Raw genomic sequence first — 17,480 nt, 5'->3', positions numbered from 1 at the left:
TATATATATATGTATATATACATATACATATATATATTCATATCCCATGTCTCTCATGATGACAGGGTTCAGGCCAGGGACTCCCCAAAGACAAAGAATCTGAAAACTGGGATTCCTCCCATGGCGAAGTACCTCTCCTTCCTCCCCTGACCTATTTAGGTGATATGGAGCCCTGCTAAAGCTATGGTGTGGACAAATGGACTCTGACTTATTGATCAGCCTTCCCACGCACCAGGGCCATTCCTCTTAGCTCTAGCTATTGCACACTCTCCCCAGCTAGGTCATCACTACCATGCTGCTACCAAGGTCTGCTCTCCTCCTCACTCTGCTCCTGGTCCCTGGCATCCCCGGTCAGAGACAGAAGAAGCCCCCACTACCTCTGGTCCCCATTGACAAAATCCAACCTCAGGCCAACTTCGACCCGAATCAGGTAAGAGAAAGAGGGAGGAAAGAAAGAGCTGGTCCCTCAGATGGTCTCTTCTCAACTTTCATCTCCCTTGGAGGGGAGGGGGACAGAGATCGGAGCAGAAGCGGCTTGTCTTAGAAAGCTCAAGGACCCATCTGCCCAAAGCACAAACTTCCCAGGGACTCCTGCGGCACAGGGCCGAAGGAAGCTAGAGAGAGCCTGTCTACCTGCTTAGAAAACAGGTTCCCCAAAGCACAGAAGAAATGCAAAAAGGAATACCCTTCAGTCATGTAGGTCTGTCTGTCAGCGGCCCTAAGACTTCTGGGACCCCAGTCTCATTTCTTCTTGTAGACACTGTGATTCCCCTGACTGAGATCAGCCGGGAGGGAAGGGTTACCTCTGCCTCACTGCAGCCTGGAGATGTCCCCCTTCCCCTGCTGGCCCCCAGGACACCCTGAGGCTGCTTCCCCACCTGGGATCCACGGCCAGGGCTCCCCAAGTCCCAGGCCACCTGTCCGTTCAGTTTTCAGGAAAGTGGCTCCTGGTGGCTGTGGCCTCAAAGTGCGGCCATCTTCTGGAGTCCAGCCATAGGTCTGAGGCCACGTCGGTGCAGGTTGCAGTGTCCGGCCCAGCGTTGGCTGTCAACACATTCAGGAAACTGTGAGTGACATATGGAGGGATAGCCTGATACAGGGGGCATGAGTTTGATTGACTTTGTAACCTGGGATGTGTGATAGAAGGTGGGACTTGCCCCCTTGTGTAAAGAATCCCTTCCTCTCAATGTGCCACAATTTCCTTCTTATGTAAAAAGGATTTTGAAATATATGATTTCTGATATTGCTTCAGCATCCTTTATGCTACTAGCCTCTTTCTTTATGAAAATAAAGCATTGTAAGGTCTGTAAAGCATTTTACAAGTGTTATCTCATTTTATCCCCACAACAACCCAGGGAAGTAGATGCTATTATGATTCCCATTTTACAGATGAGGAAATTGAGGCAGTCCAAGGAAAAGTGACTGAGTGTAAGTCACACAATTAGTAAATGTCTGAGGTCAAATTTGAACTCAGTTCTTCTTGACTCTAAATCCATTGCTCCGTCTGCACTACCTAGATACTGACAGACACACATACAAAATACATGCATGCACTCACAGTGTCCCAAAAAGCTCAGAACTGGACCAAGACTTTTACAGCAAACTATATCTTATCTCTTAACACGCGTATATATCCTAAAACAGTCAAGCCTGTCTCGGGCTAAAGGGTTGAAGTAGGACTAGCGTCTTGTTGCTTCTATTTTGGAAGATTTATTATCATCCAGATTGAGACCTAGGGCAGAAGGCAATGTGGGAATCTGTTTTGCTAGACTTTCAATTACAAGATTTCGTTGTTGTTTTCAATTGGAGGGTGGGAAAGAAAATAACATGTTTGTTCAATGAAAAATAAGATTTATGACTATCACTATCCCATTCTCATCTTTTTCTTTTTTCTTAAACCCTTACCTCCTGCCTTGGAATCAATTCTGTGTAGTGGTTCCAAGGCAGAAGAGTGGTAAGGGCTAGGCAATGAGGGTTAAGTGACTTACCCAGGGTCACATAGCTAGGAAGTATGTGAGGCCAGATTTGAACCTAAGACTTCCTAGTCTCTAGGCTTGGCTCTCAATCCACTGAGCTACCCAGCTGCCCTCCTCATTCTCATCTTTTTCAATGGAGTTCAGAAAGACAAATGAATCTTCTGCTAGCATTCATTTCTATATAATATTCTATAGACAATTTTACATGGGGATGAAATGGCTGCTTTTTTTGTAACATCTAGGTGGAAGTTTATCCTCTGCTGGCTAGCCACAAGCATCCTCAGTACAACTCCAATAGCAGACAAGAAAACAGGGATGTTGTGAACCTTGTCCTATTCCCACGTGGTTTTGCCCCTCTCTGCTAGGTCTCAATATTTTGAAATGAAAACAATGTTTTCATTTCTGTAGCAAAGAAATCATGAGTATGGTGGCATCTGGTGCCAGTAAATATTTAACACCCAAATCTCCAGCTGTTACTTATACAATTAATCTACATTATTAACTTCTTTACCATCACTTTCTTAAGTCTAGACTCTAAATAATCAACAAGATGATAAATAAAGCCCTGATTTGTAGCATTCATGTTTGCCAATTTCCAAGTTGCAAATGTTCACACTAAAAATTTTAAATTGGCTCTGTTCCCACATACCTCTGGTAGAATCTATTAAAAATTGTTCTTAAGTTTTTATAAATTGATGTTATTTCCAGAAACTTTTGAGCAATAATTCGGTCCATGATAATGATCCACCTCTTAATAAAATTTATTGGTTGAGTTTTCTAGAATATTTTTAAGGTCTGTATTTTTAGTTTGGAGATTTATCATTTATCATTTATCAATACAAAAAAGAGAGGGAGGGAGCTTCTGATGCATAATTCTAGCCATTAAGCCATGTCTTGCTCAATATCAATAGGTAATAAATGTATTATTATTATGCTAATATTTTAGGGATCCAATATTTGATTAATGTAGGTGCTCTCTTCATTAGAGGAGATCACAACCCCTTTCTGCCTTAGAAAACAAATCTTTAAGAGCCAAATTTGGTGGCCAAAAAATCCAATCTCCCAGCAGTCAATCTGATGAACCTCAACGAACTTTTTGAGACTCATACAACAGACATGCAGTTATCATTCAGCTCAGTCTCAAAGTTTTTCAAGCTTGATAGGATCTATCAGAAGTTAAATTTCATTGCTTGTCAGCTCCAGGAGGGGGGAAAGAAAAGAGGAGGGAAAGAACACAAATCACATAACCATGGAAAAATATTTTTTTAAATTAATTAATAAAAAAATAAGTGATATTCCAGTGGCATAGCCTCTAAGAACCCAAGGTCATCTCTATGATTATAATAATAGCTAGAACCTTAAGATTTGAAAGGAATTTTATATATTATATAACCTTTTCATTTAATCCTAATAACAACCCTATGAAGTAGGTGCTATCATTATCCTCATTTTACAGATGAGAAAGCTAGGGCCCAGATAAGTTATCTGCCCAAAGTTACAGTCTTCTTCTGTATCCTAATCCAGTCTCCCTTGACATATTATGCTTCAGTCCTCCTTGACATCTAGGTTAAGTTATTTCTTAAGTAACTTCCTGCCCAGGGTGACAGGTTGCCTACCCTATCTCTGGAGTCCTAATATGTCTGTTCTTTAGGGATGGGATCTGTTGGCAAATCAAACAAAAGTATGAGTCCACCAAGCTCCAGGGTAGATACCATCTGCCAGGTGAGAGTGGGCATTGGGGGAGGGGACCAAACTCAAAGTCATAGAGAGCAACAGTGACTTAAGAGGCCCAGAATTAAGAGGTCCTACATCTGGACTCGGCTCCAATGAGCTCCAACTGGGAGGGAGAGACAAAGGGGAAAAAGATGGCAGTAGGTGCTTAGAAATCTGGGGGAAGGACTCTAGACATTGAGTAAGTTGGGGTGGTAAGGAACTGTGAGGAAGAGGAAGCACCCCAGAGCAGTCTGGGACAGATGCTCAGCTCCCTTCTTCAAATCCCCAGATCCGTGGTGAGATGACTTGGTATTTGTTCCTAGGCCAACGACGCAGCAAGGGTGTGGAGGTGGTGGTGGGGGACACCGATTACCACCAGTATGCCATCTTGTACTTTCAGAAGGCCCAACAATTCTCCATAAAGCTCTACGGTAAGGAGAAAAACAGAAATGGCAGTGGGACAGAGAACTACCCCGAGGGATGGTGGAGAAAGAGAAAAAGAGCCAAGACTCATGTACCTCTCCTCCCTCCATCCTTGTGCCTAGCCTCTGACTCTTGCACTGACATAGACACCAAAACATATTCAACTCTACCCAAGTACCAACTAGAGCCCCATTCCTAGGACTACTTCATTTCTCCCTGCAGCCCGCTCCTTCCCTGTAAGTGATGATGTCTTGAGCAAGTATGAACAACATGTCACCGATGCTGCCCTAAGTGAAGACTTCATCTTTTACTTCCCCACCTATGGTGAGTTTTCCCACCCGTGTTACCTTTCCATTTCTAGGCTCTTAGAGCCAGTCTCCTATCCCCCGTGGTTTGCCACTGCACCCGTGTCCTTAACCCTCTCTGAGACACAACCTCTTTTTTTACTTCAATTTTTATTTTTTTTTTCTCCATTTTGAGTTCCAAGTTGTCTCCTTCCCTCCTTCTCAACCTCACATTAGAGAAAGCCAACATTTGGTACAGGTATTTATGGGGAACCATACAATGCATTCTTCTATATATCAGTTCTTTGGAGATGGATAACATTTTCCTTCACCAGTCCTTTGTGGTGGATTTGAATGATCCTATTACTCAGAATAGCTTAATCACTCAGTTATTCTTTGAACCATATTTTGCCACCATGTATGACATTCTCTTGGTTCTGCTCATTTCACCTTGCATGATTTCACGCAAGTCCTTCCATGCTTTCCTGAAACCAATCTGTTCATCGTTTCTTACAGCAAAATAGAATTCCATCATAATCATATACCACAGTTTATTCAGCCCTTCCCTAATTGATGGGCATTCCTTCACTTTCCAGTTCTTTGCCACCAGAAAGAGAACTACTATGAATATTTTCTATATTCTTTCTGATCGCTTTAGGAAAATGACTTACTAGTGGCATTGCTGGCTCAAAGAGTTCTATAATTCTTTGGGAATAATTCCAAATTGTTCTCCAAAATAGTTGGAGCAGTTCACAATTCCACTAACAGAGGATTAAGTATCCTAATGTTTCCACATTCCTGCCAACATTTATCATTTTTCCTTTCTATCATTTTAGCCAATCTGATAGGTATGAAGTAGTAGCTCAGAGTTGTTTTAATTTGCATTTCTCTAATCAATAATGATTTTCATGTAAATAGCTTTGATTTCTTCTTTCAAAAACTGCTTGTTCATATCCTTTGACCATTTATCAAATGACAAATGATTTATATTCTTATAAATTTGATTCAGTTTTCCGTTTAAGATATGAGGCCTTTATCTAAGAAACTATAAAATTTATTTCCATTTTTCTGCTTTCCTTCTAATCTAATCTTTATTTGCATAAAACCTTTTTTATTTAATGTAATAAAAATTATGCATTTTACATCCCACAATGCTCTCTGTTTCTGGTTTGTTTATGAATTCTTCATCAGATTACCTGATAGCTAATATATTCCCTGATCCTCTAATTTATTTATGATATCTCTCTTTATTTCTAAGTCATGTAGAGTGAGAACCTTTTAAAACTTTAGTTTCCTCACCTTAAAATAGAGTTAGTCAGGATTATTTCTTAAGGTCCCTTTCAGCCTAAATTCTGTGAGCCTATGTATGGGTGAAAAGCTGTTGTTTCTAACCCTGACTTGTTCTCCCACTTACACTCTCTCCTTACCCCTATTTGGAGAGAGCCTGAGACTATAAAGAGCTTTAATGGGCACTCTTAGTCCCTTGGTACCTTTGTACCTGTTCTAATGCCCTAACCCTTGATCTCTATGCCCACAGGGTTCTGTGATTTCTCACATGACTTCCAGGTCCTGGATGGTGAGTACAACCTTGGGTTGGGGTGGGAATAGGGGACAGAGAGGGACTTGCCTTGTGGGTTTTACAGGGGAACATACAGAAAAAGAATCTCAGATCATCCTCTGCCCAAGAGAAAGGGCACTTTATGGTTCACTTCTCTCACCACTCAAAATACACAGTCCTAATTAATACTTCATTCTATTTCCTTGGAAACCTTTCATTTTCTAGGAGCCCCACTATATTAATGTGGTTTTGTAGAAAGAGCTCTGAGACACTAGGACCCTAACTGGGTGACCTTGGGCATATTTCACCAAACTTCTCTGAGCCTCAGTTTCCTTAGTGGGCTCCAGTGAATTCTTTCTGTTTGTAGATGGTCATTTATTTTTGTTAATTTGGGAAAGTTTTCTTGACCAATTTCCTGAAATACAGTATTCATAACTTTTTTTTTAATTGTGGTTGCTTCTCTGTCTTGACCTATCTTCTGGGGCTATTGCTCGAGCCTATATTTTACAATTCTTTCAGTAATTGAAACATTTTCTGATTTTATTTTTCCACTTTACTTTATGTTGCCCTATAGTCCTTTCTGCTACAGTCTTTTCTTCATTGTTTCTATTGATATTTTGAGATTTTTCTGATATTCTTTCTTCATTTTTTTTTAACCCTTACTCTCTGTCTTAGAATTGCTACTAAGCATAGATTCCAATGCAGAAGAGTGGCAAGGGCTGGGCAACTGGAGCTAAGTGACTTGTCCAGGGTCACACAATTAGACAGTATGTGAGGTTGGATTTGAATCCAGAACCTCCCTCTGGACTAGTTCTCTATCCACTGAGCCACTTACCTACCCCTTCATTGTTTGTTTTTTATTTTAAGAATTACCATTGCTTCTACCAGATCTTTTAAAAAATATTTTAAATTCAAATTTAAAATTTAAGTTAAAATTTTTTTTATTTTAAAAAATTAATTCTAGCTTCAGTTCCCACTTTTTTTTCTTCTGAGCTATTATAATTTTCTTAACACTGTTGCTTCAGGCTCAGATTCTTTAAATGTGTCATTTATCCAATCAAGGCAATTTTGGGGAATAGCTTGCACTGAATCTTTTCTCATTTGTTTTACTTCTTGTACTTTTCCTATTTTGCTTTGTCATTATTCACACACACACACACACACACACACACACACACACACACACACATACACCTCCCTTCCATTGTATCAATATTCTCCACTTTGCTCCTTTTCTATTTTTGGTTGATTTTCATTTTTAATGTGATTTTTTAAGGGCTATTCATCTCTTTCTATTTCTCTTGTTTTTTTTTTTTTTTTTTTTTGAGAGGCATGTGAATAGGAAGCTCCCTTTCAATGTCTGCTTCTTAGTTTCCTTATCTGGAACACGGAGCCATACTTTCATGCCTTATTTCACAAGGCTGAGATGAAGAATGTGCTTTGTACATCTTAAATGTACATCTCATATGAATGTGAGCTATTAGTGTTACAAGTTTGCTGGAGCTGGGGGGGGGGGGGGATGCAAAGGCTACAATCGCCTACAGTGCCTAGTCTGTCTTCTCTGTTGCAGAAGTGAAAAGCTGAGTTGGAATGGAGAGGCCTGGGCCTGGCACAGTTCACTCTCCAGTGAGAGCAAGGAGGGGTTGTCAGCTGCTCCTGGGGCTTCCTTATGACTACTGTCCATTCAGACATCAGGGCCTGGTCCCAGAGTATGGGACTGGTGTTTTCTCTGGACCTTTGCCCCTGATATTTTCCCAGCCTCTAACCCAATGACCCTAATTTCAATGACTTCTGATTTTACTGACCCCTAACTCCAGCAAAGACCTTGATTTCCAGGTGGGTCAAATAAACTCCACCCTTTTCAGCCTGCCTACCATTGGAAAGTCCATAAAGGAGCTCAAGGACTAGTGAGACTGGAGTGTAAGAGGGTGGTTTGTTTTTTCATTAAAATTTTTCCTTGCCCCATCTGATGATTTCTTTCCATTTGTCTCATTTCTGAGTCTGCCCTTGAGCTCATGTCCAGTGTCTTACAGACCCTCTAGCCCTCCTAGGCTTTGTCTTTCTGACTTATTTCTGGTTACTTGGCACAGGATGAGCCAAGGCCACAAGGTACAAACACACACACACACAAGCATGCCCTATTTTGGAAAATATCTCAGCCCTTTCATTAAAAGAAAAGAAACAAAAAACCTTTCCCTAGTGGGGGGTTCATGTATCTGCCCACGAGATGCCTTTTCTCTCAGGATGCTTTGGGAAGAAGGATCAAGGTCTCACAGTGGCAACAGTATTTTTTCAGCCAAAGCAGAAACAGTTTGTTCCTGAGATAGCATAGGCCTTCCCATAGTGCCCTGTTGTGGAGCCTGAGAAAAGAATATTAGAGCAGAGGATTCAGAGTAGGGACTAGCATGACATTGGGAAGGCCCACTTAGTTACCCAAGGGAAAGAGATATCTGTGTACCAGGGAGGGAAGAGGAGAGCCACAGGCCATTCTCTGTCCAGGAAAGGATAATTTAGAATGAAAAAGCAGTATGCATGGTAGACAGAGAGGCCTAGATCAGGAATCAGGGGGCTTCTAGTCGTGGCTCTTTCTCCAATTGACTGTGTGGCTTTGGGCAAATCACTTCCCTCCTGGCCTCGGTTTCCTCATCTATAAAATGAATTGGCTGAACTAGAGAGTTCCCTGAGGTCCTTTGGGCTCTACCAGACACTCTGAATATCTGTGAAGTAGCGCCTGAATACAGCTTTATTTCCAGCTATAAAAACAAGTTTGTCAGTTTTTTTCCTTTGACATCCCCAAAATTTAGAGCTTCTACTTTCATGCCAAACTCTTGTTACTCTCTCAGATTTGGACAAATCACTCAACTTTCTCTAGGCTCCACAATCTGCAAAATGAGGGAATTGGACTAAATTAAGGGTTCTTAGCCTTTTTATTGTATCATGGCAATCTTGCAAATCCTATGGATCCCCAATCAGAATGTTCTTTTTAAATGCACAGAACAAAATACATAGAATTACAAAAGAAACTAATTATATTAAAATATCATTTTTTCTGCTCATAAAACCAGTCAAGATGGCAGAATAAGAAGAAGCAGTACAGCCCAGCTCATGCCCCACTTCCCCTTCTTCTACTACAATGATTTAAGAATTTAAGAGTAGTGAATAGGAAATTAAAGGACAATGGGTCATCTTTCCAGCCCAAAGTTCCAAATTTGACTTACAGGAAAGTGGCCAGAGCAGGATCTTTGGAACAGGAGTGGATTAGGATCCCAGACTCACAGAGTTCTGATCTAGACCAGCCACAGCAGGTATCCAGAGATAACCACTTAGCTGCAGATTCAAGCTCAAAAGTGAAGGGTCTCCCAGAGGGCCAGGAGCTCATATTTCATACCCACAGTTCCTAGCTAGTCCTGCAGCACAGACTCACAGAACTGACCTTGGGCTTAGCCTCATTCCAGGTCAGCCACTTCAGGATCCTGGAACATGGACTCAATGCCCAGATGCCCCAGCCTAGAATCTTGCATATCAGTTCATAGACTCAGTCATCACCTAAGACAGCAGTGCACTTGTTTTTCAGTGGCACCAGGATTACAAATTCGACCCCCCCCCCCAAACTCCAAAAGAACTCCCAGGTAGTCCAGCAATGCCAGGTTACCTGGAGCAGATTACTAGGAAAAGGACTACACCAAAAAGGACATGGAGTTATAATGATACTAGAGAGGACCAATACACAAACCCAGAAAAGAATAATTCTAAAATGCTGCCTATAAGCAAAGCCTCAAACAAAAATATGATTTGTTGGAAGGTCAGTTAGAATCTCTGCAAGAAACCATGCAAGAATTTTAAAATAACTATAAATAGAATTATAAATTAAAAGAAAACAATAGAAGGAAAGAATTGGAAAAGAAATGAGGGCTATGGAGGTGAATCTCAGAAAAAGAATGAATACTTTGGCATTCGAATTACAAAACTTTTCCCAAGTAAGAGACTCCCTAAAAGGTAGACCCGACCAATACGTAGTTAATGATTCGATGAGACAACAAGAACAAAGTCAAAAGATTGAGAAAGAGAAGAAAATGCAAGATGTGAAATAGAAAAAAAGCCAACTGAAATGGAAAACAGAACAAGGAGAGATGATTTAAGAATCACTGGCCTATCTGAAAGTCAAGATAAAAAAAACAGAGCCTGGGTATTACTTTTTTTAAAATAAGCCTTATCTTCTTACTTTCAGTCTTAGAATTGAGACTGTGTATCAGTTCCAAGGCAGAAGAGAGGTAAAGGCTAGGCATTGAGGGTTAAGTGACTTGCCCAGGGTCACATGGCTAGGAAGTTTCAGAGGGCATATTTGAAACCAAGAAATCCTGTCTAGGCCTTGGAATAAAAGAAGGAGAGGGGAGGGAGGTTAGGAAGAAAAGGGAAGAAAAGTGGAGGAATGAGAGGGTTATCCCATATGAGGAAAGCACAGTAGAAGCCAATACAACAAGGAAGGGCTGAGGGAAGTAGGTGCCCCCTCATTTAGAACTGTTATGGACTTGGAAAGACCTCTAGGAATTGATGCAGAGTGAAAGGAGCAGAGCCAGAAGAACATTGTACACAGAGACTGATACACTGTGGTAAAATCGAATGTAATGGACTCCTGTACTAGCAGCAATGCAATGACCCAGGACAGTTCTGAGGGATTTATGGAAAAAAATGCTACCCACATTCAGAGGAAGAACTACAGGAGTGGAAACACAGAAGAAAAACAACTGCTTGAACACTTGAGTTGATGAGGACATGGTTGGGGATGTAGACTCGAAACAACCACACCAATGTAACTATAATATGGAAATAGGTCTTGATTGATGACACATGTTAAAACCAGTGGAAATGTGCATCGGCTATGGGGGGGGGGTGTGAAAGGGGGTGAAGGGGAAAGTAAAAACATGAATCATATAACCACAGAAAAATTTTCTAAAAAAATAAAATATTAAATCTAAAAATAAAAAAGAACTGTTTTGGAGTGAAGTGAGAAGAACCAGGAGAACAATTTATAGTATAACAACACTGTAAAAACAAATTATTTTGAAAGACTTAAAAACCCTGATAAATGCAATGATCAGCCATGATTCCAGAGGACCAATGATTTAGAATGCTACCCAGCTCCTAACAGCGAGGTGACAGACTGAGATAAGAATTCATAGACAATGTGAAAATGTATTTTGCTTGGGTTTTGTGGTAGGGTCTTTCCTTTTTTGTTTTTTCCTCCTTGTAATAAGTGGGGTGGTGTGATTGAGAGGCAGACAGGCAGGCAGAAAGGCTTGTTAATTGAAAAAATAAAAATTAATTAAAAATAAATTTGAGAGGGTCAACTGGGTAGCTCAGTGGATTGAGAGCTAGGCCTAGAGATGGGAGGTCCTAGGTTCAAATCTGGCCTCAGACACTTCCCAGCTGTGTGACCCTGGGCAAGTTACTTGACCCCTATTGCCTACCCTTACCACTCTTCTGCCTTGGAGCCAATACACAGTAGGTACCAAGACAGAAGGTAAGGGTCTAAAAAATAAATAAACAAACAAATAAATAAATAAATAAATTTGAGGCAAGGCAAGGGAGAAAAAGAAATGTAGTTAGCAAACCAGAAAATAAATTTAAAATAAATAATCTTTAAATAAATGAATTAAAAACAAAAAAATTTAAAAATCCATATTTGTCAGTGTAAAAATCTGTGGCCTACATGATGATTCTATTGTTCGCTAGAGCTTTACTCCATCTTCCAGCTGGCCCTATTTGGGGTCTGATGGGGTGGTGGTGGTGAGCAGGAATTCCGATCTTTTCCCCTTTCCCCCAACCTTTGTGAAATTCCAGCTAAAACTGCCCTGTCATCATGTTTATCTACTGAGTGGCTACATCTGGAGTCCATCTGCTGCCCCCTCCCCAGCCAGCATGGTAGGAATCTGGCTTCAGTCCTTCCTGCTGACCATGTTCCTGCTAGGGCTAACAGTGGGGATGTGCAATGAGTTCCAGTTGTTTTGACCTCTCGCTGTCACACCCATCTCCAGGCTTACTCTTTTTCTGAGCTCTTCCTGAGCAAAACTGAGGGCAATGCCCATATGAGGTTTCTGGAGCTAAAGGGGGAGCAGCTACTTAGGACCCCAAACCTACCGCCTCACATGCAATCCACATGCCACATTCCCAGTGGAACCTTGAGCATGGGGGCTGGAGCCAGATGATTTACAGCTGAAGGAGACCTCCGAGTTCATCTAGTTCCAGCCCCTCATGTGGACCAGCTGGGAACGAGCGGATATGAGTTCTCTCATCCTGCCCAGGGGGTGTCCTGTCAGCTGGACTTGCCCTGCTTTGAATGCTCTCTGTTCTCCCTCTGCCCCTATCTCTTTAGGCTGGAATTTCTATTCAGAGGTCTCCATCTTGGAGGACCCCAGGAGTCTGGAAGCTTTGGAATAGAGCAGATCTGTCCTTATCGCTTCAAAAGCACTCATAGTGATGGCCCGGGGACAAGAACACAGGATGTTCCATGCCAGGGACATTCCATTCCATGCTGGGGACACCATATGATAAGCAGGCGCCTCTGAGGGAGAGAAGGTGGTACTCTTACCTGCCAACCTGTTCACCTACGCTCTTCCCTTTGGCTATGGAGAAAAGTCCATCCTACTTTTGGCAGGGACAGGTGCACTTCAGGTTCTCATCAAGTACCTGCTAATGGCTGGATTCTGCCTTTCAACTCAAATAGAAAGGAATCACCTGGGCTCTACCCTGAAGAAGACGGCAATAGGACAGAGGTAGAAACTCTCAGAGGCCAGAGCTGGACGCCTGGGCTCCCTCAGCCTTCCAGCTACATTTTCTCTTTAACCAGCACTTAGGACAGGGTTACGTATGTGTTGGGGGCTCAATCTATACTTGCTTGAGTGAATGAACTGGTGAATCACTGAGTGGAATGCCCAGACCTAGCCTGTTTTTCAGGGAAACAAAAAAAAGTTAGAGCTAGGGCAGAAATCATCCAGGAACCTCCTTCTCAGTCTCTTTCTTCTGCCTCCTCTTTCCACCAATAGAACCTTCTTGCTCTCCCTCTCTCCTTCTCTATCTTTGGAAATCCCAGTCAAGAGGAGGAAGGGGGCAGAACATTGCAGGTACAAGATGAAGACCCTTGCTAAATTTTGTAGGGGATAATTGAACTGGCACACTCTCTAGAGTGGCTGGGCATCAAAGTGGGCCCTTTAAAAGACCAAGTCCTTCATTTTATCTTTTCCCCTGCCTGACCAGGTCCAGCCCCTCAGGATCTCCCCAGTGACGCAGCCAAGCAGAAGAAAGATGGCTATAAGTCCAATGATGACAGGAGTGATCCTGCTTGGGTCCCTAAGGTCTCAGCTCGAGAAGTCTGCCCAGCCTTTTGTGCTACGCACATCAAATATTCCTCTGCAGATGGATTTCAAAGCAGACAAGGTGAGTGAAAATCCTTCCGTAGAACTACAGATAGGATGGGGTTTGGGGGAGGGGAGTGGCATTGTCTGTCAAATTCCTATTCTATGACTTGAGGACCACAGAAAAGAGGGAGGAGATAAAGATATATCATAAGAGTGAGGCAATGTGGCATTAAGCCAAGAATGCTAAACTATGAACCGGAAGACCAAAGTTCTGGTCCCAACTCTGTCTTTGTCGGATACTGGAAATGTCCCTGCTCTGATGAAGTTACTGATTGGGTGAGATTTGATCTCCACTCCATGAATGCCATCATATAGCAGTTACTCCACTTAAGTTTTCCTTGTTCAGGGCAGGCAGAATGTCATAAGCTAGAAGAAATTCCCAAATGCCCTTGTATAGTTTATGTTTCATCCATGCTTACATGCAGACGTGTCAGAACATAGGTTCCTGGAGGGCTGGAACTATTTCACCTTTGTCTTTTTAGCCCTGGCATGTAGCACAGTGCCTGGCACATAGTAGGTATTTACTAAATGCTTGTTGATAGATTGACCTCAGAGACCATCTTTTCCAGCTCTTCATTTTTCTAGAAGGGGAAACCAAGGTCTAGAGAAACTCAAGGTAACTCAGGCAGAAAATTAAAATGCCAAGACTCAAACCTAGGTCCCCTGATGCCAAATCTGATGTTCTTTTTTGTGTTCTATGATGTGCCTTTTACATCACGCAGGAGGGTACCAATCATGAGAATCCTGTCCTCAGTGGTCAGGCTCAGCTCAGGAGATAGATTCTTAGGAAGCCTTCTGATCCCACCCAGCTAGGTGTGTTTTACTCTCCTTCCTCTTTTCTCAGGGCACTTTGTCTAGACCTCTTCCCTGTCTCTCTCCTATTCTATCTTGAATTATTTTCCTGATGGTAGATCATATACTCCTCAAAACCTCTGCAGAGACTATGCTATTTTTCATTTTATTTTATTCATTGCATTTTTTTTTACATCTTAGCTCTTAGCACAGTGTCTTGTATGTAGTAGGTGTTTCATTAATGTTCATAGAATTGAATTGAATAGTCCTAGAAGCTAAGGACCTCTCCATGTCTGGTCTGCTAACAAAAAGAGACTTCTAGGTCCACCCAGCGCAGAACCTGGGAATTTCTATTTCCAGTTTAGCCCCATTTACCCACTTGTCACCAGGTCATTTCTAGGCTCTCTGTTATTTGAGGATGTCCTGGTCTTAGGGTCCTAGAAAATGGATGTTAGGAACAGCAGAGGAGGTGCATAGGGCAAGCATTCTGCTTATATGGACCTCCAGTCACCAGCCTTCCCTTCAGTTCCAAGGGAAATGGTACGTCATCGGCCTGGCAGGGAGAGATATCAAGACTGCAGGCCTGGGCCACTATAAGATGTATGCCACTCTATACCAGCTACAAGCAGACCGCAGCTACAGAGTCATCTCCAGTGTGATCAAGTGAGGGATGCCCCTGGGGGGAGCGGGGAAGTGGGAGAAGGGTCCTTTCTCTTCCTTTCAAGCCCATGTTGGGGCCCAGCATGTATCTCACCCAGCAATTTGATAATGGATCTAAGAGTCTGCTCTGGGGTCTGGGGAGCCAGTGTGGGGGACCCCATTAAAACATGAGCATCCTTCATCCCATTCCTTTTTCTAGGGGTGAGTTCTGTGACATTGGGCTTAGGACTTTTGTCCCAAAGGGTAAACCAGGTCAATATATCTTGGACAACTTCAAAGGTAAGTGTGGGGACCTCTCACTCAGACCGGTTGCTGAATTATAGGCATCCTGCCAGAAGGCTTAAAAAGGGACAGTGTCCAACAGCATCTTCTGCCTTGGGTCGGGGTCAAGGATTCTAGGGCCATCTTCCTCTGCTGATGAAGCATTGCTTGAAGGGGAGAACTTGGGCCCTCAGCTAGAGATTGGCCCTCCAGAAAACTGAGTCTCTGACTGCATTCCCACCCCTTCTCCACCATGACCAGCCTATGGAGTTAAGAAGTATTTGTTCAGAGTGGTGAAGACCAACTACGACGACTTTGCTATATTATACTTTCACAGTGTCAGCAAGACCAAGGTGAACTTCATGGTGAACTTGTATGGTACGTTTTTGGTTGCTTTTTCCAATTCCTCTGCCAGAGACATCCCTGGCAACTCTCTCCTCCTGATTAGGAGGCAGGAGTGAGAGAAGAGGAGAAGATTACTGAGCCCCAGTTCCTGAGCCCCCTCCCTTTAAAGAGCCCCCATCTCCCACCTCCCATCATCAGGGGCAACTTGGTATGGTGGAAAGGTCATTGTGATTGTGGAGTCAAGAGACAAAGTCCTGGTGTTGCCCTTCACTGGCTGTGTGACCATGAAATCAATTAACTTCTCTGTTTTCCCATTTATAAAAAGAGATGGGGGGCAGCTGGGGAGGCTCAGTGGATTGAGAGACAGGCCTAGAGATGGGAGGTCCTAGGTTCAAATCCGGCCTAAGACACTTCCCAGCTGTGTGACCCTGGGCAAGTCACTTGACCCCCATTGCCTACCCTTACCACTCTTCCACCAAGGAGCCAGTATTGACTCCAAAACGGAAGGTAAGGGTTTAAAAAAAAAGAGAGATGAGGAACACACCACTTACCTCCTTGGGTTATGGTGAGGAAAATGATTTGTAAGCTATAAAAGACACACACACACACAGATATTGCTATGGCTAGGTACATATATACAGTGCATATGGTGTATTGATATTCGTATGTGTGTATATGTAGACACGTATGTGTGTGCATATTTCACTCCCATATTCGTGTATACATGTAGATAAAACACAGGTCTCCCTTCCACATTGCAAGGGAGAGGGTCACAGGGTCCCCATGATCTGGAAAACTTGTGCAAAATTTTTTGACCCTCCCCTCATACCAGAGAAGTAGTCTGAATTTTTTCTTTAATGGGGTATTTATGCATTTGTGAATTATTAAGCTTTTTCTGGGTCATCTGCTGGCCTTAATGTGTTGTCTGTGGTTTCTGTAAAACTCTCAAAAAAGTCCCATTTAGTTTCTCATGCTGAACCACGACACATGGAAACCACAATGGGCAGAGTTGTGATGTGGAAGGGATACCTGTATACATATACATGTCTATTTAGCAGCAGCTAGATAGCCCAGTGGATGGAGCACTAGCCTTGGATTTAGGAAGACCCGAGTTCAAGTTCTATCTCAGCTAGCCCTGTGACTCTGAACAAGCCATATAAACTCTCATAGGCTCATTTTCCTCATCTGTAAAATGGGAGTGATAATAATAGAACCTACCTCACAGAGTTATGATCTATGAGGATCATATGAGATCAAATGAGAAATCATATGTCAAGTGTTTTGTAAAACTTAAAGTACTATAGAATGATAGCTATTTTATATATATATATGTGCATATATATATATATATTTCTTTTTTTGTATTTTATATATATATATGTATATACACAGAAAGGAAAAGAGAGAAAGCGGACTGTTATAATTCCTTAGAAGAGACAATAATAATGTGCCCTCCCCATTTTTTTCCTACTAATCCCTCGCTCTTCACTGACCCTTTTACTTAAATGCAGTGCCTGGCGCATAGTAGGTACTTAATAAATGCATATCGATTGACTGACTGATCACTCTCCCTTCTTCCATAGGAGTCTTTATTCCCTTCACTGAGGCCATTTCACCTACATTTAAGAGTTCCTCCTCCTGACACTTAGCTCCCAGATAGAATACTAACCCCAAATTCTAGTCACCTACACGTTGCTCACATCCTAGAATCCCAAACGCCTTGCTCTTTCTCCATGGTTTCTTGTACTGTTTCTGCGTTCTTCCCTTGGTGGCTGGGGAGCTAAGGATATGTGATCAGGTCTCTTAGGACAGGACTCAGCCTGAGCTCAAGATAGGGTTGAAGGTTTGGGGTGAGTGCTGGGAAGAGGAAAAGGCATGGATGTTGGACCCCTGGGAGAAAACCTCAGGACCTAAAGCTTTCTTGTCCTTTTGGCTACAGGGAGAACAAAAGAGCTGAAGTCTGAGCTAAAGGAAAAGTTTGTTGAATTTGCCCAATTACTAGGCCTCACTAGTGAATTCCTTGTTTTCCTTCCCAAAGTTGGTAAGGCCTAGG

General features: G+C 42.4%; 2 protein-coding genes across 2 annotated transcripts; both read left to right on the top strand.

Annotated features, from left to right (window-relative positions):
* Nucleotides 1–288: 288 nt before the first annotated feature.
* C8G (complement C8 gamma chain) lies at nucleotides 289–7,924 on the top strand. The gene is made up of 7 exons (XM_044661233.1): nucleotides 289–430; nucleotides 930–1,066; nucleotides 3,628–3,698; nucleotides 4,013–4,120; nucleotides 4,335–4,436; nucleotides 5,934–5,972; nucleotides 7,525–7,924. The coding sequence occupies exons 1-7, from the start codon at nucleotides 293–295 to the stop codon at nucleotides 7,536–7,538; spliced, it is 609 nt and encodes a 202-aa protein (XP_044517168.1). The 5' UTR covers nucleotides 289–292; the 3' UTR covers nucleotides 7,539–7,924.
* Nucleotides 7,925–13,256: 5,332 nt separating this feature from the next.
* LOC123233602 (neutrophil gelatinase-associated lipocalin-like) lies at nucleotides 13,257–15,144 on the top strand. Its single transcript, XM_044659665.1, has 3 exons — nucleotides 13,257–13,388; nucleotides 14,688–14,824; nucleotides 15,021–15,144. The coding sequence occupies exons 1-3, from the start codon at nucleotides 13,257–13,259 to the stop codon at nucleotides 15,142–15,144; spliced, it is 393 nt and encodes a 130-aa protein (XP_044515600.1).
* Nucleotides 15,145–17,480: the final 2,336 nt, after the last annotated feature.

The sequence above is a fragment of the Gracilinanus agilis genome, chromosome 2 (genome assembly GCF_016433145.1).
Source record: "Gracilinanus agilis isolate LMUSP501 chromosome 2, AgileGrace, whole genome shotgun sequence".
NCBI classification, from domain to species: Eukaryota; Metazoa; Chordata; class Mammalia; order Didelphimorphia; family Didelphidae; genus Gracilinanus; species Gracilinanus agilis.
Note: the sequence above shows the minus strand (reverse complement) of the source record. Positions and strands in the feature narration are given on the sequence as shown.

What these genes read in the sequence shown, in the direction of transcription:
- C8G (XM_044661233.1), top strand. Translation starts at nt 293, where the DNA reads ATGCTGCTACCAAGGTCTGCTCTCCTCCTCACTCTGCTCCTGGTCCCT. An exon ending in GGGTAGATACCATCTGCCAG is followed by an intron (nt 3,699 to 4,012) that starts GTGAGAGTGGGC and finishes ATTTGTTCCTAG; the next exon opens with GCCAACGACGCAGCAAGGGT. An exon ending in CTTTTACTTCCCCACCTATG is followed by an intron (nt 4,437 to 5,933) that starts GTGAGTTTTCCC and finishes CTATGCCCACAG; the next exon opens with GGTTCTGTGATTTCTCACAT.
- LOC123233602 (XM_044659665.1), top strand. Translation starts at nt 13,257, where the DNA reads ATGGCTATAAGTCCAATGATGACAGGAGTGATCCTGCTTGGGTCCCTA. An exon ending in TGGATTTCAAAGCAGACAAG is followed by an intron (nt 13,389 to 14,687) that starts GTGAGTGAAAAT and finishes CCTTCCCTTCAG; the next exon opens with TTCCAAGGGAAATGGTACGT. An exon ending in GTCATCTCCAGTGTGATCAA is followed by an intron (nt 14,825 to 15,020) that starts GTGAGGGATGCC and finishes TCCTTTTTCTAG; the next exon opens with GGGTGAGTTCTGTGACATTG.